The 25,927-nt window shown below is 44.2% G+C and overlaps 1 protein-coding gene across 3 annotated transcripts in view; it reads left to right on the forward strand.

Annotated features, from left to right (window-relative positions):
- pdzrn3b (PDZ domain containing RING finger 3b) overlaps positions 1–25,551 on the forward strand; it is a 99,143-nt gene extending 73,592 nt beyond the window's left edge. For 2 of the 3 annotated variants that reach the window (XM_004567410.5, XM_004567411.5), the window contains 7 exons: positions 19,045–19,298; positions 20,469–20,553; positions 22,060–22,158; positions 22,249–22,311; positions 22,413–22,514; positions 22,703–22,819; positions 23,180–25,551. In XM_004567410.5, the coding sequence (XP_004567467.1) occupies positions 19,045–19,298; positions 20,469–20,553; positions 22,060–22,158; positions 22,249–22,311; positions 22,413–22,514; positions 22,703–22,819; positions 23,180–24,685 (2,226 nt within the window). In that variant the 3' untranslated portion in view covers positions 24,686–25,551. Of the gene's footprint in view, positions 1–3,715; positions 4,124–19,044; positions 19,299–20,468; positions 20,554–22,059; positions 22,159–22,248; positions 22,312–22,412; positions 22,515–22,702; positions 22,820–23,179 lie in introns of those variants that run through there. The other variant, XM_012923621.4, reaches the window with a different exon arrangement.
- Positions 25,552–25,927: the final 376 nt, after the last annotated feature.

Here is a 25,927-nt window from a genome sequence, read left to right on the forward strand (position 1 = left end):
CACACAGTCATCTAAAAGACAACAATAAAGTTGTAATTGATGGGTTTTTTTAAGAGCAGGTGATGTGGTGGGTGCTTAAATCACAAGACTTGAGCATGGTTTATATTCAGCTTCACTTGCACTATGTTTTTCTCCAGACACTACTTGGTCGAGTTGCAGGAAAGGAGTGTGGTTTCAGTTATAACACGATGAGGTAGAATTCATTAACGCTGTGAGACGTGCATCACAAGACCAAAGATAAAGGACAGCCTGTGCAAATCGCATATGTGTCGTTGTCATCGGATTGTAATTTTAATGGCAGTAGCAGGGATAGAGTTTATTAGTGAAGCTACATTAAAATGCTAGCAGTTGCAGTTGTAGCTGTGTAAGCTTTAGTTTGTGACTTCAAGAAAAATTGTCAGTTTCTGAAGTTATGTGAGCTGAATAAAGTGGCCCGGGGGGGGGGAGGAGGAGGAGGAGGAGGAGGAGGAGGAGACGACGCATTAGAACGGTATAAAGCACATAGGGATGGTGCACGCTGCAGCGATCGCCACCTGATCCCTCGGTGGCTCCAGCTAAAGTCATGACTTTTAAACTGGGCCCAGTGGGACGCGGACACACTGCCAGGCAGCCTCTATGAATATGAATGACTCAACTGAGCATTGATCAAGTGCACAGCAGCATCCGCACACTATGAAAGCAGCACGCTGGTAATTGGAAGGGGATGTGGTAACCTCGAGCCCTCTGGTCGCCATGAAAAAATGTTGATGTTTATTATAACAAACCGTATGACATTATTATTGTTTGGTCTCGATCCCGCTGAGATAGAACCTCTGATACCGTGTCATGTCTAGGCCAGTAATGAATAAAAGCTGAAGAGTGTGCGCGTGCATGTGTGTGTCTGCCTGCCGAGCCCACTGATCAGACCACCGCACACGGATGGAGGACGGCTTTGTTGCCAGAGAGGGCGAGAAATTCAATCAGCAATGACAAAATTAAATCTCAGACACAAAGACGATGTGCAGGCGCTTTTCCTGCCAGCTGTGGTTGAACAGGTTCTCAGTTGACTTCCCAACTCTATATTTCACCTCTGCTGATTGTTTATTAATATGCACATTTTTTATTTCTCCTCCAGCTGCCGCAACCTTTAGCGCAGTTGTTCGTCGCGGAGCGCTGTCTTCGTTTTGACTTGGCGAATGGGATAATCTCAGTGTGAAAGAAAGATTATCCAGGCAACAGCGCCGGCTTGAACCCTCCACTGATCCCAGCCCCAGGCACAACAGTACAGCTAATGTGAGCGTAGAATGAGTTTTCATGCTTCTCTGGATCAACGTTTTGAGCCTTTAGCACCCAGACAAGCAAAAGCCTGCAGTGATGATGAACAATTGTCAAATTTACGCAGATACCTTCTTGGTTGGCCCGAGGCAAGTTTTTGTCTCTTGCCTTAAGGAACTCCTTTTAACGTTGTCCAGAGTTCTGTGCAGCTAAGATTGTGGGAAAGAGGAATTTATCTAACGCAAGGCTTTGTTTGGAAGACGCTGGAAAGGAATACAAACACGGAGATTAAATGGATAAGTCAAATCTTATTAGTCAGATTCCCCTCCAAGTGGTCGTATGTAAATGAGAAATTAGAGGAAGTGAATAAAAATGGGAAATTCTGTAAAAACAAAAATGTGAGGTTGGCTGGAGACGGTTTTGCCGAGACCAGTCGTACCATTTAACACAATACAGTGAGTCTGCTTGTAGCAACAAACTGTCAAAGATGAAAACCTTGAAAACTGCTGCATGCTCTTATTGTTTTGAAAAGTTTTTGTATTAGTTGATGGAAAAAATGCAGCATTCAGCTGGATGTAAGTTCGGTGTTGCGTCTGCAGGGAAACCTTGCGTCCTGCCATTCGTGTAGATGTTACTGTGACCACCTACTTAGGCATTGTTACAGATCATGCCCACCCTTTTATGGAAACGGTACTCCCTGATGGCTGTGGCCTCTTTCAGCAGGATAACACAACCTGGTTCAGGAACGGTGCGAGGAGCACAACAACAAATGCGAGGTGCTCACAACGCCTACGAATTCTTCAGATCTCAATCCTGTCGAACATCTGTGGGACGCGCTGGACGAACAAATCTGATATATTGTTATGCCTGACAAGGTGTATGTTGTTATATCTGCAGGACGCCTGGATTAGAAAAAAATCATCCAATGTTACTTTGTATGCACACTTTTCCAAAATAAGTCGCGTGACATGTGGGAGACGAGACAAAAGTTGAGCAGAATCTAAATTTTGAAGGTGTGGCAATATCCACACTGCTACTTCTGAATTATTGCACAAATGGAAAAAGTATTTGATAAAGAGCAAATTTTGCCCAGTCCAGGAACAGTATTTCCACGTTAACCTCTTCTCTATCCAAATTACTGCATGTTACAAACACAAAGCCAGCAGGGAAAGAGATTGAATCTCAAATGCAGTGTATGCCAACCACAACTAAGCAGCAAAAACGTGCTTTTTCTACAGGTAACAGAAGCAGAGACATACAGTGCATTTTGTGTGACGGCCTCTATCGGCTGGTTTTCATCTGCTTTGTGCTAAACAGGCTGCTAAGTAAAATCTGCAAAAGTAATGCAACAAGTACTGTAACAAATTACTTTCTCCAGGAGGTAAATAAAAAAAAAAAAGTAGCTACTTTCTGTTTCTTTCTTTTTTTAAACAAGCCCAGCGTCTGCTCACTTGTATTGCAGCGGTTTTGGAGCAGTGGTGAAGCTGATAGAGATCACAGGACACATCTGGCTGGAGGAAATGCCTTCAACCGCCAGCAGTTAGTGGTAGGTCTTACAGGAGAAACCCTAACTACTGCCATGAAATCTATCCAGGCTTGCGGCTTAGCGCTTCAGTCCTTGAAAATTCACATCAACCATGCGATCAGATCGTGAAGAGGTGACGATATCATACAGTGAAGTCCTGCAATGATCGTTTTTATCACACGCATGATGTTTTTCTCCACTGTGATGCCTGCAAATAACACTCGAACGCTTTGGTTGCCCCTCTTGCTGCCCCCTGTGAGCATTTATCTGTGCTTGGCTGCGTGGCACACGAGCAAACAGCAGGACAGATGCCAGGTCTGGCTTATGGAGCCGTTACCCGCCGTGCGCTGGCAGGGTAGCGGACACCGTGAAGGACCCCGAGAACTAACTGTATGTCGCTACGCTTCAGATGCTCCGCTGGGTAAAGTTTGTCCAACCGCGCCACAGAGGGCCAGCATAAATATTTATCTGGTTTATTTGTTTTCACTGGCTGTGGGCCTTGTGTATATGGAAAGAAAAACACGAGGAAAGAATGCTGGATTAGTATACCAGAGGTCACCAAGTGCTAATTTAACAAGGGGCACAGAAAGGGTAAAAGCTGCAAAGCGCAGCACTGGATGTGTACGTCCTGCTGTCAGAGATGAAGGCTTTCTCGAAGCGCTTTGAATTTCAAATTAAAAGTCTACATCTGGCTAGAAAGAAGCTCCTGGAGTCTCTTTAGTATATTTGTCCTGCCGGGATATTAAAATGCTTTTCATCACTCAGCTTGTTTCTACACAAAGGATCCAACTATGCTTATTAATTAAGACTTTATCTAGCCTGATGACCACCACTTCCCTCCTCACATTCATGAACTAGCCCCACCCTTCATGAATATTCAATGAGCAGCTGCTTAATAAACATGAGGGTCGTATAAAGCCGATCTCAGTTGCTGGCCTCCAAAAGCTGAGCAGGAAGCTGGAGAGCGACGGAGTGGGAGGGAGACATGTGAAGCAAGAAGGAAGGGGGGCGGTCAGTGTGTATGTGTGTGTGCATGAGTGTGTGTGGTGTGTGCGCGCGTGTGTGTGTGAAGGACGAGGCTGAGTGGCGAGATAGAGCCACAAGCTAGGGGGAAGTCAATCCTGTCAGCCCAAGTTGTCGTGTGGCTGTGGAAGAAAGACACATCGCACTGGAGTGGGAGTGAGTTCAGAGAGGAGAAGAAGAAGAAACAAGATAACTGCTGCTTCTCTTCTTCTTGGCTCGAGGGAGAGCGTGGATGGTGTGATCTCCTCCACCATGGGATGCAGCCTCTGTACCCTGCAGAAGCCCGAGGAGCAATATAAACTACTCTACGAAGTGTGCCAGGTACTGTGACCAAGCTTCTGCAAGCCTCAGGAGGAGCTGCTTCTTTTTTTCTTTCTTTTTATAGTTTGTTTTGTTGTTTTTTGCAGTTTCTTTAAGAGCCACAGTCTGGTTTGGTAGCTCCCAGACTTTGTTGAAGTGCAGCTCAGTTAGTTTGCGTCTCTGGGGGAAGGTCACTGGCTGAGTGGGAGTTGGAAGAGAGTGGAGTGGAGCTGAGCTGTTGCCGGCCGGAGCTCTCGCAGCTGAGCAGCCTGAACGCCGGTCACAGGGGTCAGTGAGAGGTGGCGCGCTGTGGTTTAAAGGAGGAGGGGGTGACGAAGAGGCGACGGCTCCCTCGGTGTGTCTGCTAGTGTGTGTCGATCGCTAACCCACCTCCTCATTGTCAGTTGAATGCTGACTCGGAGCTTTCCGAGCTTTAACCCCAGTTTGACTTTGACTAAAGTTTATGTTTAACACTCGGGTGCTTGTTGTGCATTTTTTCTTCCCACCAAAGAAACTGGACCAGGCAGATGCATCATTAACAAGCAGGGAGAGCATTTTCTCCCAAGAGCCCTGAACTTGTCTGTTTTTTAGCACTTTTTATGGCTCCAAGTTGCTCCTTAACATACTCAGGATTTTCCCACTTAAGTATCACTTCCAAAAAAATAAGCATATGCTACTTTTATTTCATCTCATAATGTTGTAAATTATCTATTTTTTGGCTGTTGGGCTGAGAAAAGGGAAGAATCGATGAAGAAAATAAAGTTGCCTCAGTGCTTTTGTAGTGTTAAACTTTTATTGGTTTTTTGGGTTCATGTGGAAAAAGTATGCGAAACATAACTTTTTTTTTTTTTTTTTTGTTGAAAGTGATCTAAGCAATTCTGCTCGTCTGCGGCATTAAAACAAACAAAAACAAAAACAGTACCGTTGTGAAATTTAGCCGGATGTATCGTGTGAGTGTGTTTGCTTGTTCTTTGAGCAGAGAAGCTGTTCACGCTTCGGGACAAAACCCTACAACATGTTGCCGTTCTCTGATCCCCGCGAGCTTTCCTGCGGTGTCGAATTCAATTGAGACGACACATCCAGAGTGCTGGTGTATTCATGTGAGAGCGTTTGGATTCAAGTGTCTGCTCTAATGAGTGAAAACACTGACCCATCTGACAGCAGACAGTGCGCGACTCTGACAGACTGTGTTGAACATCTTTGTGAGCGCTGCTTTCTGTAACACACTCAAATCTGCTTTTTTGTTGTGTTTTTTTTCTTCCTCCCTCCCTGACTGTCTTTTCATCTATAATGGAGCCCAGCCAAGTGTTATCCTCCTATCACACCAAATTACATCTCCATTTACTGCACAGGGTGCCGGGTGGCTAGCGGCTGCTTTAAATGAATGTAATGATCAAGCTCTCTGTGGATCTCACTTATTATCCTCGCCTTTTTTTAAATTCTTTTTTTCTTTAAAAAAAAAAAAAGCTCCCAGGGTAGATAACAGGAGGGAGTCTTACATTGTACCTGCAAATAGTTTGGCTTTGATCAGGTCTGTTCTGGGGGAAAAAAGACTAAAAGGTTTTGATTCTCTGAAAGGAAAAAGAAGGAGGGGGGGGGTTGTATTCAGGGGTATAATAAATGGATTATGAGTGCTAATACTGAGGTCAGAAAGCCCACCAACCAAAAACACAGTTTATGGAAATGTGCATCACTTCTATTTCTTCTTTAACTTCCATCCTTGTGTCATCTTGCTTGGAAGTTGCTCCGGATCGGGAGAGCGTTCACCCACCTTTCCGACTCACGGCTCTCATGTCAGTGAGTCAGTCTGTGGAGAAAGTCGGCGTGCCGGCTTCAGCAGCACAGATCATCTCTGTTTCACTGAGGCGTCTGTGCCTCTAACAAGCCAATCGGCTGCCTCACATGACAGCACAGATCTCACCTTTTTTCTCCTTCTTCTGTTGTACATCATATTTTAAAATGTGAGGAATACTTTTTTCTGTGGTGTACTGAGACTTTGCTTGCTTTTTACAGGTTACTGTTGTTTGCAACTTTAAAACAAAAGGGGAAAAAATACATGTTTTTGTGTTTCGTGTTGCCTCACCAGTGGCTCCAATGTCAAAAATATTAGTTTTATTTTCACCTACAACAGACAAAAAGAGCCAAGTCTCACAGTGCCAACATTGCTTAAACAATCACTGACTGTAAATGCTTTAACCTCTATCATTAGTACTTAAGGAACTTTTAAGAAGAATTGCTTGTCTGTCCTGAAACTAAAGAAAAGTCGATTGTGATCGGGTCAAGTATTTATTTACAGTACAGACAGACTTAGTCCAACCCCCCGTCCCCCCCGTCCCGACACATTTAGTGTTTAATCATTACATGTGTCCTACTGGCGTGGGGGGATCCACTGTCTTTAACTTTCCTTCTAGCATTAGTTAATGATAGCCAAGCTGAGACACATGCTACCTGACTGCAGGCTATTGCAGGGGTTAAATCATTAAATATGCATCAGTGTGATGATCTGCTGCATGAATGATCATCACACTAATCCTAAACTGTCAGAATGCACGATTTTTTGGGGGGCTTGTTTTGTCCTTTTTGGTTTTCTTCAAAACATATTGTAAATTTAAGCTTACTTGTCACTTGTTACCTCATGTGGTTAACAGTGTTTTTTAGTTTTTAGTGTCAGTCCAATTAGTGTGACAGTGTCTCATGAGACCTACCCAGCGTGATGCATAGACTGGTAATGGAATGGTATTTCATGCTTGCAGCGTCCCTGTAATAACCATTTTCGTCTTTCGCTGTGAGATCAGATTATCTAGTGTCATCTTAGATTTAAAGGCCCAGAAAATGTCAGGTTTACAACATCAGATATCACTTTTGGAAGGAGAGAGTGTCGCTGTATCAGAGTGTTTTCAGTCTGTTGACTAAAAGCGAGCGTTTCAGGCCCTAAAATGGTGTTGTGTTTGTCTCTTTCAACCTGCAGCTTTTTTCCTGAAGGCTTGTATGACTTGTTTTGCTTCCACTGAGTAAATCAATTCACAGCTAATAAAAACAAGTTTACAGCTTCTTGAAACGCCTTTACTGCAGAAATGAAGAGAGGGTAAAATCTGTCGGGCGGAGAAGAATTACGTCTGTCACAGACGATGAGCTCCGAAAGGCGGTCTGAGAAACGCTAGCTGTCAAAACGAGTGATTCAGACTGCTTCGGTATTGATTCAGTGATTCAGCTCCTCTCCTCAGAGTAATGATACCTCTGGTAAACATCTCCACCGGGATCAGACCACAAGTGGACTTTGTTTTTGATTGAAATAATTATCTGCTGTGCAACTTGTTTAATTTTTCTTTTCTTTTTTTCAATTTATTTACTTATTTATTGCAATATTTGATGTAAAGTGTGCAGATTGCACTGAAGCCTGGTTTCTGAATGTTTTGTCTCTGCAGTCTGATGGTGGCTGCGAGCTCATTAGAGCTTAGTCTCACTGAAGGCGGGCACATAGCTCTGGCGCTCATGCATAAACCATTCGGTAAAATGAATATGTAGTGCATGTTTGCGCTGCATGCTCTTTCATAGTACAGTAGAAGGCGATGAGTGAAATATTATATGTGAGCAAATTCTCAGCTTGTACCTCTGGGGGCGATTCTGGGAAGCCGTTTTTTTCCTCCCTCTCCTCACTGATAACACACAGGCAGATCCTCTTGATCAGCGGCCCTGGCACGGCGCCCGCTCCACTCTGCTCGTCATCTCTCCAAGGACTTAATAATCCATGAACACTTGAAATCTTTCCAGTTCATTAAACACCTTAGCTCTAAATCCCATGTTGGGAGTATGAGAAATATGGTTTTGCACTGTTCTATAAAAGTCAGCAGAGTTGCACATCTTTTTTTTTTCTGCTTGTTTGTTTGTTTTTTCCTACCTCGAGGCATTTTTAAGCAGTCCTGGCAGGATTCGAAACACTCAGTTGACTTGGTAACTCGAGCAATCTGTTTGGGAAGAATTCATTAAGAGGATCTGCATACATTACCGTCTCCAAGGAATTGCAGATTTTTTTTTTTTTGTTTACAGTGCTGACTGTCAATAGAGCCATTCTGGAGATCAAACACGGTTAGGGTCTATCAATCGCAGCCAACGCTGCAGTCTGTAGAAGTGTTTTCCCTTTTCGTCACGATCATTAAAGGCCTGAGCTGCAGTGGGCTCAGCGCTCCCTTTTCAACTTGACCCCTCTGACAGCGCTGAACCCTCGGCCCCTTTCTTCAAAGCTTCAAGGTAAGCGCCGTGTGGAGATGTAAGCTCAGCTGCTTTTGTCAGAGATTAGAAGGTAGAGGCCTTGGAAACTCTGTTTGACAGTCCTACGGCACTTAATCTCTCAGAAGCGCTCCGTAATGGCTGTGGCGCCGTGCAGCAGCTCTTATGAGACCCGAGCTTAATTAGAGCCTCAGCACAAACTGCCCACTGTGGCTCAGATCCATGCTGAACTGATCTGGACTGTTGTTTGCCTGCTAAATCTTTTGCTTTCTTAGCTCTCGCTTTCTGTATTTTTTTTATTTTCCTCTGTTCCATGCATGTTAAACCAAAAGCGACTGATCTGCTGAGCAAAAGAAGTTTGCAAATGAGTCCGCTGGAACATTTCCTATCCGGAGCTTTCCACGCACCGCTGCCTAATTAGCCACATTTCTGATTGAACGCTGCTAAGATGTCACGCTCGGCTCAAGAAGCCAAGTTGTCATAGCGCCAGATGGTCTCAGTGCGACATCTTCTCCACCAAGCAGACAAAAAAATGAGATGGAAATATTTGTACAAAACACTTTCTTCATCCAGTCAGTCCTCCGCCCCCCTTGTCCCGCTGCCAGAGACCCCCTCTGTCTTCAAAGACCCAGCTCTGCCTGCTCCTTGGCACCCCGTAACGAAGCCTGACACGGACAGCGTGCAGAGACAAAGCAGGGACCGCCAGCGCTTGAGCATGGCCGGCTTTTAATAACGGCGAAGATCGGTCCCGGTGTGCCGTCACATCTGTTACACACTGGAGCAGGTGGCTGACTGCCACGGTGGAGCGCTCACAGGAGCCTGTGTACTTAGTGTGAGCCTAAAGCAAATGGCAGAGAGGGATCACAGAGACATAACACGATGCTGACAGTACAGCAGTATAACACTGCGAGCCAGCTGCGAGTCTCTCAAACAGACCTTTAATGGACTTTGACAGAATATTGGCACACTTAATAGGTGTAGCATGAGATGGTGTTAGATATTTCTTGAGAGATTAACTCAACCAGTCTCTGCCACACAATTGCCGAAACAATTTTTCTTTTGTTTTTTAGGTGCAATTGTCAAAGGAAGCACAACAAACGCACAGTCTTGGGTTAACCTGATATCGTTGTTATGTTAGCTGATTTCTTGGTGGTCTGAATAAACCAGAAGGGATGTATTAGCCTGCCAACTTCAGATTTAGCTGAAACTGAACCTACAAGCTAATCCCCTACAAAGCTATCATTACTTTGATGTAGCTTTTCCACCAGTGGAAATAACTGACAAGTAAGTACTAATTAAAGTCATGCTCTTATGCTTTTGCCAACCCCTACTAGAGTGGCTTTGTGTGATTCACAGTTCAGAATAATCCTTTTTTATCTTATTTGCAGTCAGGGTGAAGTCTCTCATTTCAGCCACGAGCCCATTTTAGCTTCCTTCTGAATGCCTTAAAGCAAGTATACGTTATTTGTTTGTCATTTGCAAACAGAAGGTTTGAACAGCAGGGTAGCAAGGCTTCCAAAACTTTAAAAATCGCGCTTATGTCTCATTTCCTGAAAAACTCCCATCTCCCACAATGGCTTAGATCTATTTCCTGTCAGAAAATCAGCATTTTCTGCCCAGTTACAGTTAAAAGATTGACTGATTGACTGCGAGTGTCGTGCAAAACACCAGGCTATGTCTTCACTGCAACTTTGCCGTGTTTCACTTCACCAGCATCAGTCTTTGCACAGATAGTGTAAATATGTCGATTCACAATTTTATTGGAGTTTACTGTCTACCGCAGCATATTTTCAAAGAGTTTTTATGCTATAAAATCCAAAAAAAGAAGTTAGGCAAGAAAAATCTTATTTCCATCCTCAGTTACTTTGACAGAGTAGCATCTTCTGTAATATTTACACCTCTGATTAAGTCTCACAAGTGTGGCTTTATTTTGATACAAAGATTTTTTTACACAGTTTGTAATTGCAGAAAAATACTCTTCTCTTTTAGTGGCATGATGTTTTTTTTCTTCTCATTTAAAAAGACAAGGACCAGTTACCAAAAGCTTCGACAAATTCCTCACAACTATAACTCCATATGGTACTTAAAAGCTATAACCTATACACATTATATAAAAATATAACAGAGTACACAAACCTACATAGATTTATATTTCAAGCACATTGTGTTTTAGTACAGTGACGTTTGCTCTATAAAGAAAATTGATACTGACTTTGACAAACAGGTAAAGTTTAACAATTTTGTAATTTTTTTTCTTTTTTTTAAATGACTGTTGTCTTTGCTCACTCAATAATGACTCAAAGTAAAACCTACCAAGTTGAACTGGCTTAAACTGTCGTCATTGTTATGGACAAACACTAGCCACAGACCCGATGCCATTATAAGACGATAGAATAGGTCCTAGTCAGCTTTGAATAGGTTGTCTTCTAATTAGTTAGGTGTGTGTGCTCATAGTAAAGGTCTCCTAATTAGTTTCACTCAGCTGTTGTTTTATAGGAGCAGCAGTGCTTCACCCTGATTGTCACAGCGGGTACATGATTAAAAGATTGGTGATTATATAATAAGTGTTCATGAACCTTGTAAGCAGAGCTTTATTCATGTACTTATATACAGCACTCAGCCACAACAGTTAATACTGTTGCCCACTTAATACCCACTTAATGCTGTTAGCCAAAACAGCTCTGATCCCCTCAGGGTCACGCAGATCCTCTGGAGGTGTCTTGGTATCCAGCACCAGGACCTTGGAAGCAGATGTTTGATTTCTGGGTGTTTTTCATTATCTGGCCTCTCCCAGCATGACGTTGACTAAGAGCTCTTTTTCTGATTTAGTGTCCTAGTATAATGTAGTTATGGCCGTGGATGGCTCCAGTATGTCCTATCTCGACGCAGATTGTGGCTTTTCGTATTTACTTTTCTGTCCCCCACCCCCTCCTCTCCCCTAAGAGCAAAAATGTCTTTGCTGCCATGGACAAATAGACTTGGCCCTGGCAAAGAGCTGTGATGGGGTAAGTGTGTGTTTATAGTGTGGGTCGACATCTGTGTAGCTGGACAGTTAGGGGGCGCCTGAGGCACTGGTGTGAGATAAGTGCGTAAATGAAACATGGCACAATCCTTAGGTTTCAACCTGACTGCTGATATGAGCAGCCCCGTGAACCTGACCCTTCACTTTGCCTTATACCTGTAATTTCATACATGTGCTGAGGGGCAGAGAGCGATGTTCCACACTCTGCTCAGGCAGGCCGGGCTACACAAGCACACAGTGGGAGATACAGGCGTGCAAAAGCTATTTAAAAAATTATGTCTAATAGTCTATTTGAAAAGAATTTATTATAAAGAGATTGAAAGCAGAAGACAAATGGAGTGCGGTGAAGTTCAGCATCTCCATCAGACACACATCACACCTTCATTTGGGCTCATTAGGCCTGAGATGGGGAGCAGAAAGCGTACTGAAGTAATCTGTTTTATCCACAGCTGATCAGTTAAGAAGTCAATGTCCCATGCTTCAATCAGATTAGGTGAAAGTAAACAGCAGTATCTCTTTCAGCCAGCATTAAGTTTTTAGCTGTTTGTTCTGTAATCCTCTGTAAGCTCACAGGCTGCTGTAAATAAAGACTGCTGTGTTTCTAAGCCTCCTGCTGTGGAGAGTTTCCTGCCTGGTCAGTTAAAAAACAAAATGCAGATTTTTAAAGACTTTAAAAAAAAAACAAAAAAAAAAAAAAACACTAAGTGTGCACAAAAATCATCAATTGCTTCTCAGTTTTTAGGTTTTTCCTCTCATGAAGAGGTCCTTGCATGTCCTTGCATGTGAGCTGACTGGACCCATTCCCACTATCATAGCTACTGTATACCGCCCCCCCAAACCTAACCCTGTCTTCCTCAGTGACTTTGCTAATCTACTAACCCATCTTTCATCTCTCTCCCCAAATGTGATCTTGGTGGGAGATTTCAACATTCACATGGACAATAATGACCTTCTGCTCACCAGAGACTTTTCCTCCTGTCTCGAAGGCTCTGAATTTAAACAATTTATCGACTTCCCCACTCACTCTAAAGGACACACCCTGGACTTGGTCTGCTGTTCTGGTCTTACTCCCTTGAATCTTTCTGCTACTGAAATCCCCATAACTGACCACTTCCTCCTTTCATTTAACCTCACTCTCTGCTGCTCTTCTACCAAGCCAACCCGTCTCATCTCGTTCCGCAACATCAAGAACATTGATATGGACATTCTCACTACCAGTTTGGACAATGTTCAGATTCCGGACTTCTATTCTACTCCTGATGATTTGTTGTTATATTATAATAATTGTCTACGCACTGTCCTTGATTCTCTGGCTCCTGTAAAAACCCACTCCGTTTCCTTCACTCGCTCTGCTCCCTGGTTTACCTCTGACCTCCGAGCTCTGAAGGCCAAAGCTCGGCAGCTAGAGCATAAATATAAGAAATCTGGTTTAACTGTTGATTCAGAAATCTATAAATACCATGTACTTCAGTATAAAAACTCCATTAACAAGGCCAAACAAAGCTTCTACTCTGGTATTATCAGTTCTTGTGAGGGTAATGCTAGGACTCTGTTTTCAGTTTTCAACAAACTAATTCAACCCCCCAACGCTTTACCACCGCACTTCTATTCCTCTGAAACATGCAACTCCTTGATGCTGTTCTGGACTACGAAAATCGATAACATCCACCAGCAACTCAGATCGAATGTTGTGTCTACGCCCTCTCCAGAACCTTTTCTCCTTTTTGAGCCGTTTTTCCACTTTTCATCTTCCTGATTTATCTGATATTTCCGAGTTCATATGTAAATCAAAGCCTGCCACATGTCATCTTGACCCCATGCCCACGGGGCTTGTGAAATCCCGCCTCTCTTCTTTACTCCCACTCATCTGTGCTATCATTCACTCTTCTCTCACCACCGGTATCGTTCCCTCCTTATTGAAGACTGCTCTAGTCACTCCTATACTGAAAAAACCTTCTTTAGATCCTAACAACTTTAACAACCTCCGTCCGATTTCCAATCTACCCTTCATTTCTAAGATACTCGAAAAAGTGGTTGCAGCTCAACTTCATTTACACCTGGTTAATAATAACATCTATGAGAGATTTCAATCTGGTTTTCGCTCATGTCACAGTACCGAAACTGCTCTACTTAAAGTCACTAACGATCTCTTAATCGGAGCTGACTCTGGTCTTCTCACCATTCTCGTCCTTTTAGATCTGAGCTCTGCCTTTGACACCATTTCTCACTCTGTCCTTCTAAGCAGACTTTCCTCTCTCGGCATCTCTGACACACCCCTCGCCTGGTTTCAATCATATCTCCTCGACCGTTCCCAGTTTATTCAACTAAGATCATTCCGCTCTCGCCTATTCCCCGTCACCTCTGGTGTACCCCAAGGTTCAGTTTTAGGCCCTCTTCTCTTTATAATATACATCCTCCCTCTAGGTACCATCTTCCGCAAATTTGATCTTCAGTTTCACTGTTTTGCTGATGACACCCAGTTATATCTCTCTTGCAAACCTGATTCCTCCCTCCCACCTTCTTCCCTTACAGAATGTCTATCCGAGTTAAAATCCTGGTTTACCCCCTAATTTTCTAAAGCTCAATGAGGATAAAACTGAGATCCTCCTTATTGGCACCAAATCCAACCTTTTGAAGGCAAACCATTTCTCACTTACCATCGATAACTCCACAGTTTTCCCTTCTCCTCAGGTTAAGAGCCTTGGTGTCATCCTAGACAGTACACTTTCTTATAAATCACACATCAATAACCTCACCCGTTCTGCCTCCTTCCATCTACGTAACATTAACAGATTGCTTCCTTCTCTTTCCACCCAGTCTACGTCCATTCTTGTACATAGTCTTGTTACCTCCCGTATTGACTACTGCAATTCTCTTCTGCATGGTCTCCCCCAAAAATCCCTCCATAAGCTTCAACTGGTTCAGAACTCTGCTGCTCGCATTATCACCAGAACCCCCTCCTACCAGCACATCACCCCTGTTCTTCAGGAACTTCACTGGCTCCCTGTGAAATTCCGGATAATTTTCAAACTTCTCCTGCTCACCTTCAAGGCCATTCATAACCTCGCTCCTTCTTACCTTTCTGACCTGTTAACCACCACTTGTTCTGCCCGTTCACTTCGTTCTTCTTCTTCTGTCCAGCTTACTGTACCTTCCTTCCGCCTCACCACCATGGGAAGCAGAGCTTTCAGCTGCTCTGCTCCCAGGCTGTGGAACTCTCTGCCCCCTGAAATAAGAAATATTGGTTCTCTCCCCCAGTTTAAATCCCAACTCAAAACTCATCTGTTCAAATCTGCATATTCACTGTGAATCCACTGTTTGTTCATTTTATCTTGTGCTTTATTTTATTGTTCTTATTCTGCCATTGTTTTACTAAGTGTTTTATTCTATTGTAAAGTGTCCTTGGGTGACTTGAAAGGCGCTCATAAATAAAATTTATTATTATTATTATTATTATTATTATGAAGATGCTTTAAAGTGAAATAAAAGAGGGATTAGCTGTGCTTTATGAGTAGAATGACCTACATTCAGGCTGCCACTCAAACGTAGCATAGGCCCCACTGAATATAAGCCTTCATGCTCTCTATAATGTCAGCGCTCCTTTCTGTTGGGAAATAGAGATTTGGAAGAATTTGTCTAAGAAGTGTACCCAACCAGAAAGACGAGTGCTCCGGCTTTCAAACTGCTTGAAAATGCTCGACTATAGAGTGAAGTTCCCAGGGTTTCCTCTGCCACACTGTCAAAGGCACCGTGTGTCTGGCAGAGTTTCCACTCTGCTCACCTCGCCGCATCTCCCCGAGGAACAGAAACACTGGCTGTCCTCTTTATTAAAGGATTATGTGGTGATTCAATAGCCATATCAAAGACTAATGCTACATTCACTTAATATCCTGCAAAACCTTTCCTGTATGATGATGATTAGAACTGGTGGGAGGGGGGGCTGTCTTACTGGCATTGTAGTGTATCGGGCTGGTTTAGTCTCATTTTAGCTGATTCAAAATGCTCCTGTTAGCATACTGTTAGCATAGCGTTTCCATTTATCATTAGCTGCAGTAGACTTTGCCATGCTGGTGTCCAGTGTTGGGATTATTATTCAAAAAAAAGTAATGTATTATACATTTATTGTTACTTTTATTAAAAGTAACAAAGTGTTAGCATGCTGTTTGTGCAGAAGCTTGCAAAGAGCCAAAGTCGTGTTAGCATCTTAATGCGGTTGTTTCTATCTTGGATGCAGGTTGCAGTTAGCATCACACTCCTGTTCTTTTGTGCAATAAAAATAATAATAATATCAATTTCCTCCTCCCACATACAAACTCAAATCGGCTGAATGTAATGTGAGCCTGCAGGAAGGGGGAAAAAAAGCATCACTACTGGTGTCATTCCTACAACATCAGTATTTATGTCATTGCAACCAGCCACTTAGAGCAAGCTGCTCATTAATATTATTATTGACATATTTATCCACCTTGCCCTCTTCCTTATGCAAACTTTGACACTCTTTAAACTCCCTGAGCTGACTCCCCTAAAGCGAAAACCCCTGAAGGCAACGCTGACAAGCAAGCATTTAGTATTTTTCCAGCCTTTTCCCTGAATTGCAGAGCTATGACATCACATCAACATGATTGGCGAGTTGAAATTATGAGTGATAACAGTGTCCGATTCAAAACTACGACTATAATTTGCGGTGGAGTGCCCTTTATGTTTTTTCCACCACAGCAAAAATTCATAAAGCCACTTTTTACTCTGTGTCTTTAAGCCCACACACACACCCCTCACTGATGGATGCATATGGGAAAGTTTGGAGTTTAGTATCTTACCCGGCAACACTTAGACTGCAGAAGCACCCACCGTTCAATTAGCAGATAACCCATTTCACCTTATGAGCGATGATGTGGTGCAGTACACATGTGGCAAGCATGAACTAAAAGCTTGAGTTACAGCAGAGCTTAGAGAACCGTCCTGTCTATTACATTTATTATCCTTGATTACAGTTATTTCCCTTGTTTTTCATCATAATCATTCTCGTATTTAAAGAAGCTCGATTTCACTGGGGATATCTGATTAAATAAAAACTAAATAGAAATGGAAAACAGAGGCCGCCTCGCTCCATGCAGTGTAATATGAATATAATAATCAAAGAGATGAAGCCCACTGCCTGGCAGATAAGCATTTCTGGCAGCAGGTTGCCAATCACTGAAGAGACAATACACAGAGAGTCCCACATCAACATCTCAATCCAGCCTGATTTGCCTTCCAGAGCATCTGAGCTCGATGGCTCACACCTGCTGCCCCTTATTATTACCCAGCAGGCTGAAGACTGACACAGCTACCACACGAAGCACCGAGGAAGAGCGCTCCGGAGCACGAAAGTCCTGTGATACAGGTCGTCCGCTCTGCTTTTGCTTCAGATGTGATCATTTATTGAAGGAAAATCGGTGAATAACAAAGCCACAGCTGTGTAAATTCCACCACTGCAACGGTCGTTTGATTTCAAACTAATTAGTATTCCTTTAAGTGGGGCTTTGCCGCCCTCTTGTCATTAAAACGGATTTAAGCCAGGCCTCTCAGAGGATGCGCCGGAGGATGACGGAGTAATTTCTGCATGTCAGTCATCGTGGTGTCAGCGTGAAGAACACATCTCAAGGCGAACTTGGCCTTCAGTTGCAGCTGAGCAGCTGCTAAACCTGTTAAAGTCTGGCTTGTTTGGCTGTGCGTGTAAACGGAGTTGTGCGCTCTGAACTGCGGCTGAGTTGGGGCTTGACACGGCGCAGTTTGGGGGTCTCAGCGGTGCCGAGGCATTGTGTATTGTGTCGGGAGAGTGTTGTGGGTTTTTTCCCAGTGTGCCGCAAAGGGTCGCTCCGTGTCAGAGGTGAGCCTAGTGAATGGAGGCTGTGGGACCCCCTCCACAGTTGGGAGGACACTCTGCCCCCCCCCCCCTCCCCCATTGAGAGCACTGAGGCAGAATGCTGTAGGCACAACAAGAAGGGGACTAAAGGCTTTGTCTCTGGTTCACTGCCTTCAAGTAGGCTCGGGATTCCTGGCAACCAGGTTTAACTGCTGGAGCCTGCGTGCAGAGGGGAGAAGGCACAAAGGCGCTTGTTTTCCTCAGCTGATGTGCAACATCGTGGCCTGCTGTGGGAAACAAAGATCAGTCCAGACATCAGGTCTGGACTGATTGAATTTCTTACATTAGCATTTTCTGTTATGATAAAACTTTTCTCACTGTTGAATTATTCTGAGCAAACCCAAATTAGCTATTAATTTTTTTTTGGCCAAGTTTTAATGTAGAAAAAGTTTAAAGTCCACTGTGATGATCCAATTATCCTGCAAACCCAGGATTAGCATTAATCTGCTCTGGTTATTAGCAGGCACATGGCCTCTCCCCACAGCGTTTCCTCCGTTTTCCAGCCTTTCTCTTTCAGCACATACTCAAGCCTAGCGCTTTTTGGTATACGTCCTCCTTTTATAAAAATATACCTTCACTTTTCACGTTCTGTGGGTCAAAGTCGGGTTGTGTGTATATACCACCGTTATCCCCCTGGAGGTGTTTTAATATTGCTGCTACTTCTGATGTGTCGGACTACAGTTAAGTCTGCAAACTGTGCTATGAATTGGAATGAGACTACTATAGCTGGGGGCAGGCACAGCAACCACCTACATGTTTATCAGAAAATTAATCCTCAGACGGGGACTTGCACGTGTGTCAGATGTGAAGAAGAGTGAAGAAGGGATGCTGGAGATTCATGACATGCCTAATGACCTGCAAACTAGATACTGATGTGAGAAAGTACCTTCATTCTAGGTAGAAATGAGCATGTGTGTGCGTGTGTGTGCAAACGCAGCAGAGAAGCAGGAGGAGGAGACCTGTGAAATGAGAAGACCCTCAGGCTCAGATTCTATCAAAGCTCTCAACACATCCGGGAATCACAGACCAAAAAATTCCACATGACGTGGTGATTGAGAGCGGAACGGCAGCTGTGTGTAAACCCCGATAAAGTGTACTGACCCAGGCTGCGGATTACATGCAAGAAACCTCAGCTGTTAATAAAGTTTAGCGAGCCGCCGCTTGTTTTGGATTCGCTCCCAGTGTCGATCCTCCAGTAAATTTCCTGTAAGATTTAGCCTATAGCGATAAACCACAGATCTAATTTGTACACCCAGCCGTGACCTTCTTGGACAGCGTAGATCTGCGTGCAAGTCACACTGGGTCTGGTGACATGTTCTTTTGAGGGTCTGTGCTCATCTCTCATCAGCACTCAGACACTTTAAGTGGCTCAGCCACACTTAATTAGCCTCTTCTTCGCGACTCGCTGCAGCTTTTTTGCTCAAATTAATCTTCTCAGGTTAGCGCCTGGCACCCACTCTACTGTCTCTGACGGGAGGTCAAATTTATCCTCTGCTAAGAAATTACTTAGCTAAACAAGGGCTTCTTCATGCAGCCACGGATAATAACCTCGATTAATTAACGAGAGACTCTTCCTAATTAAGGTCTTACTCTGCGTGGTCCAACTGTGACCCTGTAAAACAAGCTGAAGGCGGTAATGAGTCATTTCTCAAACAGAACATTGCTTCTGATTTTGTGTGGGCATAGTGTGACGTGAGCTTCACAGAGAGAGCTCGGCACCAAATAGAAAAATAACCTTCTCCATTATTATCATGGTTATTGACCTTGGTGTCTCCTTCCTCCTTCCAGGTCAATGGAAAGGACCTCTCAAAGGCCACACACGACCAGGCGGTGGAGGCCTTCCGCACCGCCAAGGAGCCCATCGTGGTCCAGGTTCTGCGTCGGGCCCCTTACCCCAAAGTGGCCAACCCTGCCGTTGACACCCAAGTCACAGACATCAGCACCCAGACGGACATCACCCTCCAGCACATCATGGCCCTCACCAATCTGCCCCCCTCTTCACCCCCAATCTCAGAGCTGGAGGAGTATCTGCTTCCAGAGGAGTAAGTACCAGCTCGTTTTTTTTTTTTTTACTCAAGGAGTTCAACCTTGCAAGTTAGTGAGCACAGAACGGCACAAGAACAACTGGAGGCAGACTATTTCAAGAGTAGTCAGAGAACTCTTGTTTTAAATATAGAGAAGGCAGTTTATTCTGTAAATTATGTGTGGGACACACATTTGAACATTAAATAACTGTACATGTCAATGAAACTGTGTTGCTAACAATCTCTTCCCCTGTCACCGATTCAAAGTGTTCAAGTTACACATTAAACTAATCTCAAATTTGAGGTGGTTAATTAAACCGTCTACCAGTGGTTTTAAAAAAGGACACATTTGAAAGGGTCTCATAAGCCTTTATGTGTCGCCAGCCTTTCTGGACCACGTTTCTTCATCTTCTTAAAAGCTTCTTAAGCTTCTCCTGTTTCCTTAGTTTAAAGCAAGGCCAGCTGCAGTTAAGCACACTCACCCTCAGTTTCTAAAGACCCCTCACGCCTTTTTCACAACTTGCTTGTTCAGAAATTCCTTTTGCCAAATGGAGAAGAGTGTCGAAATCTTTGTTGTTAGAACTCGGCAGTGTTGGAAAGGTCATGCCAGTTTTGGTCACCGTCCAACGTTTTACCTCAAATGCTAATTGAAAGAGCTTATCTTGCTCTGCAGAATGCACCGCTGCGATCGTGTAACACCAGTGTGGAAGTTTGAAGGGAAAATGTCCCTGTCACTCACGGGAGATAACAGCTCCTCCGGGGCACGCAGCCACATTAAAATGATGGCCGTGCTCATTTGCACATTCTCAAAATGCATCTTTTGTTTCTGACTCCGTGTGTGTGTGTGAGCCCTGGAGCCTGGCTATACTTTCCACTCTGTGGCAGCAGGAGTCGCCCTTTAATGAATAATAGCGATTTAATTGATTTCCGAGACAAATTAATAACACGGCGTTAATTTGTGATTAGCTTCAGGCTGCAGTTTCAATGAATCTGATTCAAGAGTGATTTCTTCATTGAATTCTTATTACTTTCCCACTACTTCTCCATTTAATTTTCCAACTCTGGGGCAAAATTAAATCCAGATTGACAAACGCGTCACTACTTCTTGTTTCCTTTCCTAATGTGTGTGTTCAATTTGACTTCCACTCTTTTCCAATTTATCGTATTCTCTTTTTTTCCTTTCCTCAGGCATCCTCCTGGGCACGTGTACTTTGACCCTGATTTCCTTGAGGGTATACAGCAGGACATAGAGCGGGAGGAGCTGGAATATGAGGTAAAAACACCATCTCCGTTCTTAGTCGTCCACTCAATGAAGCTCTACTTTTGGGCAGAAGTGCATTATTGCTCCATAAGCAGACCTGAGGTCGTCTCGGCGTCTCCGCTCCAATGGCCTTGTTAGCGACCCCAAGCCCTGATATATTGCACTTATTGATGGAGCAGTCTCCCTATGCGGAGACACTGAGATGCATGCCAGACAGGAATCGAGTTGCTGGTTTGTTCCAGCAGATGCACAACGGTGACATCATTACTTATTAGTGACAGGGCCTAATAAGTCTTCCTCTGCTCCTACGCAGTGGAGATGAGGCCCAGCGGATAATTAGATGGCACAAGATAATAGGGCTGCGGTGATGAATCTGACGATGCTAACAGAGGCTGGAAGAGGCCACGATCAAACCTCCATCGTGCACCTTCGTTGACCTCTGCCAACCCTCGCTCCCCCTCTTATTAAACCTCAGGGACCACCTGCCTGATATTAATAATATCTGTGGAGGTGCTCTTGAAGAATGACTCTGCTTCATAATGTTTAAATTCACACAACAGCAAATTAGCGATTAAATCAAATCCGACAGGTTGACCGCTAATTTGTTTATATTAATACCAGAAGCTTTTTTGTTTACTTTACTTTTCTTCCCAAATTATATTTATTGTTTTGTTTAGTTGTTTTTTTGCTAGTTAAAATAATAGATTCACACAGTCAGTGTTATGAATCCTGTATAATATAATCCAAATTAATGAATCCTATAGGTATCCCTGTGATTCAGTTCAGTTTTATTTAGCACTAAATCACAGCAACAGTCACCTCGAAGTACTTTGTATCGTAAGATGAAGACCCCAACAGTCATACGACCCACTATGTTGCGCTTGGCAACATTGGGAAGGAAAAACTCCCTTTAAACAGGAAGAAACCTCTGCAGAAGCTGCAGGTATTTAATAAATCCAGAAGAAAGACTGCTACAAACAGCTAGAAGCAACAATCTAAACTTCTAGTGTCGGTTTCAGCCATTCACGAGGATCACCCCTGCTTACCATACCTCACTATAGCATCATATTTACTGAATAAGAATAGTCATCTAATTTTTGGTGTTTTCCAGAGGTTTTTCCTCAAAGATGGTCTCCATTTTTTAGCTGCGAGTTTTTTAGAGTGCTAACCCCTTTCAGAATCTGCCCTCTGCCCCCAAAAACGAGCGCTGCTCATATCTTTATCTGTATCTGTGAGATTACACGTGTTGACAAGTGAAAAATGGCACTCTCCGCAACTGCAGTCCACTGCATCATCTCTCATTCTGTCAGAGGGCTTTGTCAGGAGCCTGTGGCCTTGCTGCCTCCAGCTGAAAGATTCATTACAGAGATTGATGGATCACTCCTTCTCTGGTGTCCCAGTTTTGATCCCATTTAGATAGTCCTGGGACACAGACGTATAAATACAGTGTTTCTCTGCTCTATGGGCCAAAATAATTCCAGCTATGTAGGTTATTAATCTGTGCATGTGTCCTTCCAGGAGGTGGATTTGTACAGAGACAACATTCAAGACAAGCTCGGCCTGACTATCTGTTACAGGACTGACGATGAGGATGAGGCTGGGATCTACATTAGTGAGGTATGTGGCGCAGGCGGACAGCGATTTCTTTGCCTGTCGGCGTCAATAACGCTCACTTTAACTCACAAATGTAATGTGTGCTCTCTTTAGATTGATCCAAACAGCATTGCAGCAAAAGATGGCAGAATTAGAGAAGGTGACAAAATCATACAGGTATGATTTCGTGTGTGTGTGCATGTTTCTGTGATCTCATATCATGACAGTGAACAAAAACAGCTTTTTTTTATTTAAATGGCTCTTTCTGTGTCAATAAGATCAACGGTGTTGAGATCCAAAATCGAGAGGATGCCGTGGCACTGCTAACCAGTGAGAGCAACCAGAACATCTCCCTGCTGGTGGCCAGGCCAGAGATCCAGGTAATTTCACAAACTGTTATTGGTGTCAACTCAATAAAGGTTTTAGTTTGGAACCAAATGTGATTTCACATCAAATTGATTCAAATCTGAAAACAGCACTTGGACTTTGAATAGCAGATGGTCTTTTTTGTGTGTGTGTGTAAAACTTTGCATCTAATGAGGCGTCTCTTCTCTCCGCCGCGTCTCAGCTGGATGAGGGCTGGATGGATGATGACAGGAACGACTTCCTGGATGACCTCCACATGGATATGCTGGAGCAGCAGCACCATCAGGCCATGCAGTTCACTGCCAGCATGCTGCAGCAGGTACGCGCACATGTGCGCAGCGTGAAGAGCGTGAGCACGCACAATCAATCTCCACTAACACATATGTCCATCAATAGATTATGTCGGCCGAGCCCGTTCTGGCGAGGTGAACAGATGCTCCGCGGTTTCCAACTGTTTTTTTCCATTAACAGAAATTGTCTTTGTTATGGAGAACCTCAGGCTCAGCGACACAGCCTTTGTTATTCGTCCATTTGTGACTAAAAGTGCAGTGAATGCTCATAATTAAAGCAGATGTGATATTAACAGTTTTGCACATATTTGTCCAAATGTGAAAAACAGTTGTGAAACAGTTACGCTTATTTCTTCCCCCTGTGCGGGCTGTTTGCTTGTTTTGTTTAGAAGAAGCACGAGGAGGATGGGGGCACCACAGATACAGCCACGCTGCTCTCTAACCATCACGAGAAGGACAGCGGCGTCGGCCGCACGGACGAGAGCACGCGAAACGACGAGAGCTCTGAGCAGGAGAACCTCGGCGATGACCAGACCACGGCCTCCAACACGCTGGGCAGCTGCAGAAAGCTGACCTACAGCCAGGACACGCTCGGTAGCACCGACCTGCCCTTCAGCAGCGAGTCGTTCATGTCGGTCGACTACGCCGACGCCGACTTCCTGGGCATTCCGGTTGACGAGTGCGAGCGCTTCAGGGAACTCCTGGAGCTCAAGTGCCAGATGAGGAGCAGTGGAGCCCAGGGCCTCTATGGGCAGGGCGGTGGAGCGGTGGGTCAGGACCAGGAGGGTGTGGACAAGGAGCTTGAGATGCTCAATGAAGAGCTGCGCACCATAGAGCTGGAGTGCCTGAACATCGTCCGCGCCCACAAGATGCAGCAGCTGAGGGAGCAGTGCCGTGAATCCTGGATGCTGCACAACAGCGGCTTCCGCAACTATAACACTAGCATAGATGCTCGCCGCCACGAGCTGTCAGACATCACGGAGCTGCCAGAGAAGTCTGACAAGGACAGCTCCAGTGCCTATAACACTGGTGAGAGCTGCCGCAGCACCCCTCTGACTCTGGAACTGTCTCCAGATAATTCGCTCCGTAGAGTAGCAGAAAACCAAGCTGGGCCGTCGGGCTCCAGCGGCAGGATGCTGAAGCCCCTCCTGTCTCCTGTGCAGGAAGCTTGCAGCCCGAGCCGGAGCAGAAGCTCATCCAAGGATCCAGATGGAGCACTGCAGGCAGAGGGCAAAGAGAGAAAGCCCGGAGAGTCTAGTAAGAGCGGGCGAGGCTTCTCTCAGCCGCACTCACCTTACAAGCATGCTCACATCCCCGCCCATGCCCAGCACTACCAGAGCTACATGCAGCTGATCCAGCAGAAGTCAGCCGTAGAGTACGCTCAGAGCCAGATGAGCCTGGTCAGCATGTGTCGGGATCCCATTACCCCCAGCGACCTGGAGCCTAAGATGGAGTGGAAGGTGAAGATCCGCAGCGACGGCACACGTTACATCACCAAGAGGCCCGTCCGGGACAAGCTGCTGAGGGAACGCGCCCTCCGGATTCACGAGGAGCGCAGCGGTATGACCACAGATGACGACGCCATAAGCGAGCTGAAGATGGGCCGCTACTGGAGCAAGGAAGAGAGGAAGCAGCACGCGGTGCGTGCCAAGGAGCAGAGGCAGCGCCGCGAGTTCATGAAGCAGAGCCGAGCCGACTGTCTGAAGGAGCAGGCCACCCTGGAGGACAAAAAGGAGCCGAACATCATCGAACTCAGCCACAAAAAGATGATGAAAAAGAGGAATAAGAAAATATTTGACAACTGGATGACCATTCAAGAACTTCTCACCCATGGTACCAAGTCACCAGATGGCACGAGGGTGTACAACTCCCTCCTGTCTGTGACTACGGTCTAAGTCCTGTTCAGGCCTGCTAGAGGAGAAGAGACTTGAGTGTAATGGTCTGTACATAGGACTCTAACAGCTGGGGTACAGATTCCTGCCTCGTTCAAGGTGGCAACACATGTAAATAGGAAATAAACACCTTTTCTGTGTGAGCATTTTCCCCACTGCAGTGAAAAGAGGGCTCCTGAAACAACGGTTGGACCTCGAGTGAGTTGGATTAGGAGACCGTGTATGAGGAAGATTTTGGAAGCATAATTCAATAATCTCTTCTACCTTTGTGCCTGCTTTTTTGAAGATTTTTTTGAAACACAAATACAATATTTGACTTTTTGGAAGGTTTTGAAAGTGTGTAAAGACAGTGTGCCATACATTAAAAAGCCAGCATTTACACTATTTTACATTATTTTGTTCGTACTATATATCTCTTCAGTATTTTTGCTGTAATGTGTACGTAATGCTTTTACCAAAACAATATTTTCCTGCGAGGTGAAACGCTTAACCTTTTCAAAAGGACTTTTTGTAAATTAAAAAAAATCCAACTTTTGTATCAAATTCACTTTGTTGTTTTGCTTTCCCTTGAATGGTGCTGATCTCCCAAAGTTTAAAGCCACCAGCGATGTACCGTCTGTTACATAATGTAGAGAACATCATAACGTGATATCACCATGTATGTACGTATATTTAGAGAAAGACATTTCTCACGTTGCTGAAACTGAAATGTCTGTTTGTTCAAGCACACACTGTAGTTGCTTTGGTAGGGTTTCATGTATTGGTCAGAATAACAGCTTAAGCAAATCTTTAGTTAACCACCCAATTTGATGTCTTGTAAAATGAGAGAAATAATAAATTATTGTTTTATATATGACGAGCTTTGAAAACTTGTGAGAATTTTGTCATTTATAAGAGATGTTGTTTATTTCCTTCTGGCATTTTAGCATTTAAGTATTTTTACTCAATAAGGGGAGGTTGGACCAAAGTAGATGGTGCAAGACTCCAGTCAAAATATTCATGTCGATTAAGGTTTTTGAACCAAGTTTGAAAATGCACAGAAAGTGTTTTTGTTCAAAGACATGAAAGAAAACGGGACATTTCCACACAACAGTACGTGCTACTCCCTTTCTGGCTCTTACAGGTGCCTTTCAATAAAAAGTTACCATTTGGAAAAATTAACGAGGCATCTTTTTTCTCAAACTAGAGCCTGGATGTTCCCGTCCTCATGCTCGTTTTTGTCTCCCCCTCTTTTTTTCCTGTGTA

This window comes from Maylandia zebra, linkage group LG5 (genome assembly GCF_041146795.1).
Source record: "Maylandia zebra isolate NMK-2024a linkage group LG5, Mzebra_GT3a, whole genome shotgun sequence".
In the NCBI taxonomy this organism is placed as follows: Eukaryota; Metazoa; Chordata; class Actinopteri; order Cichliformes; family Cichlidae; genus Maylandia; species Maylandia zebra.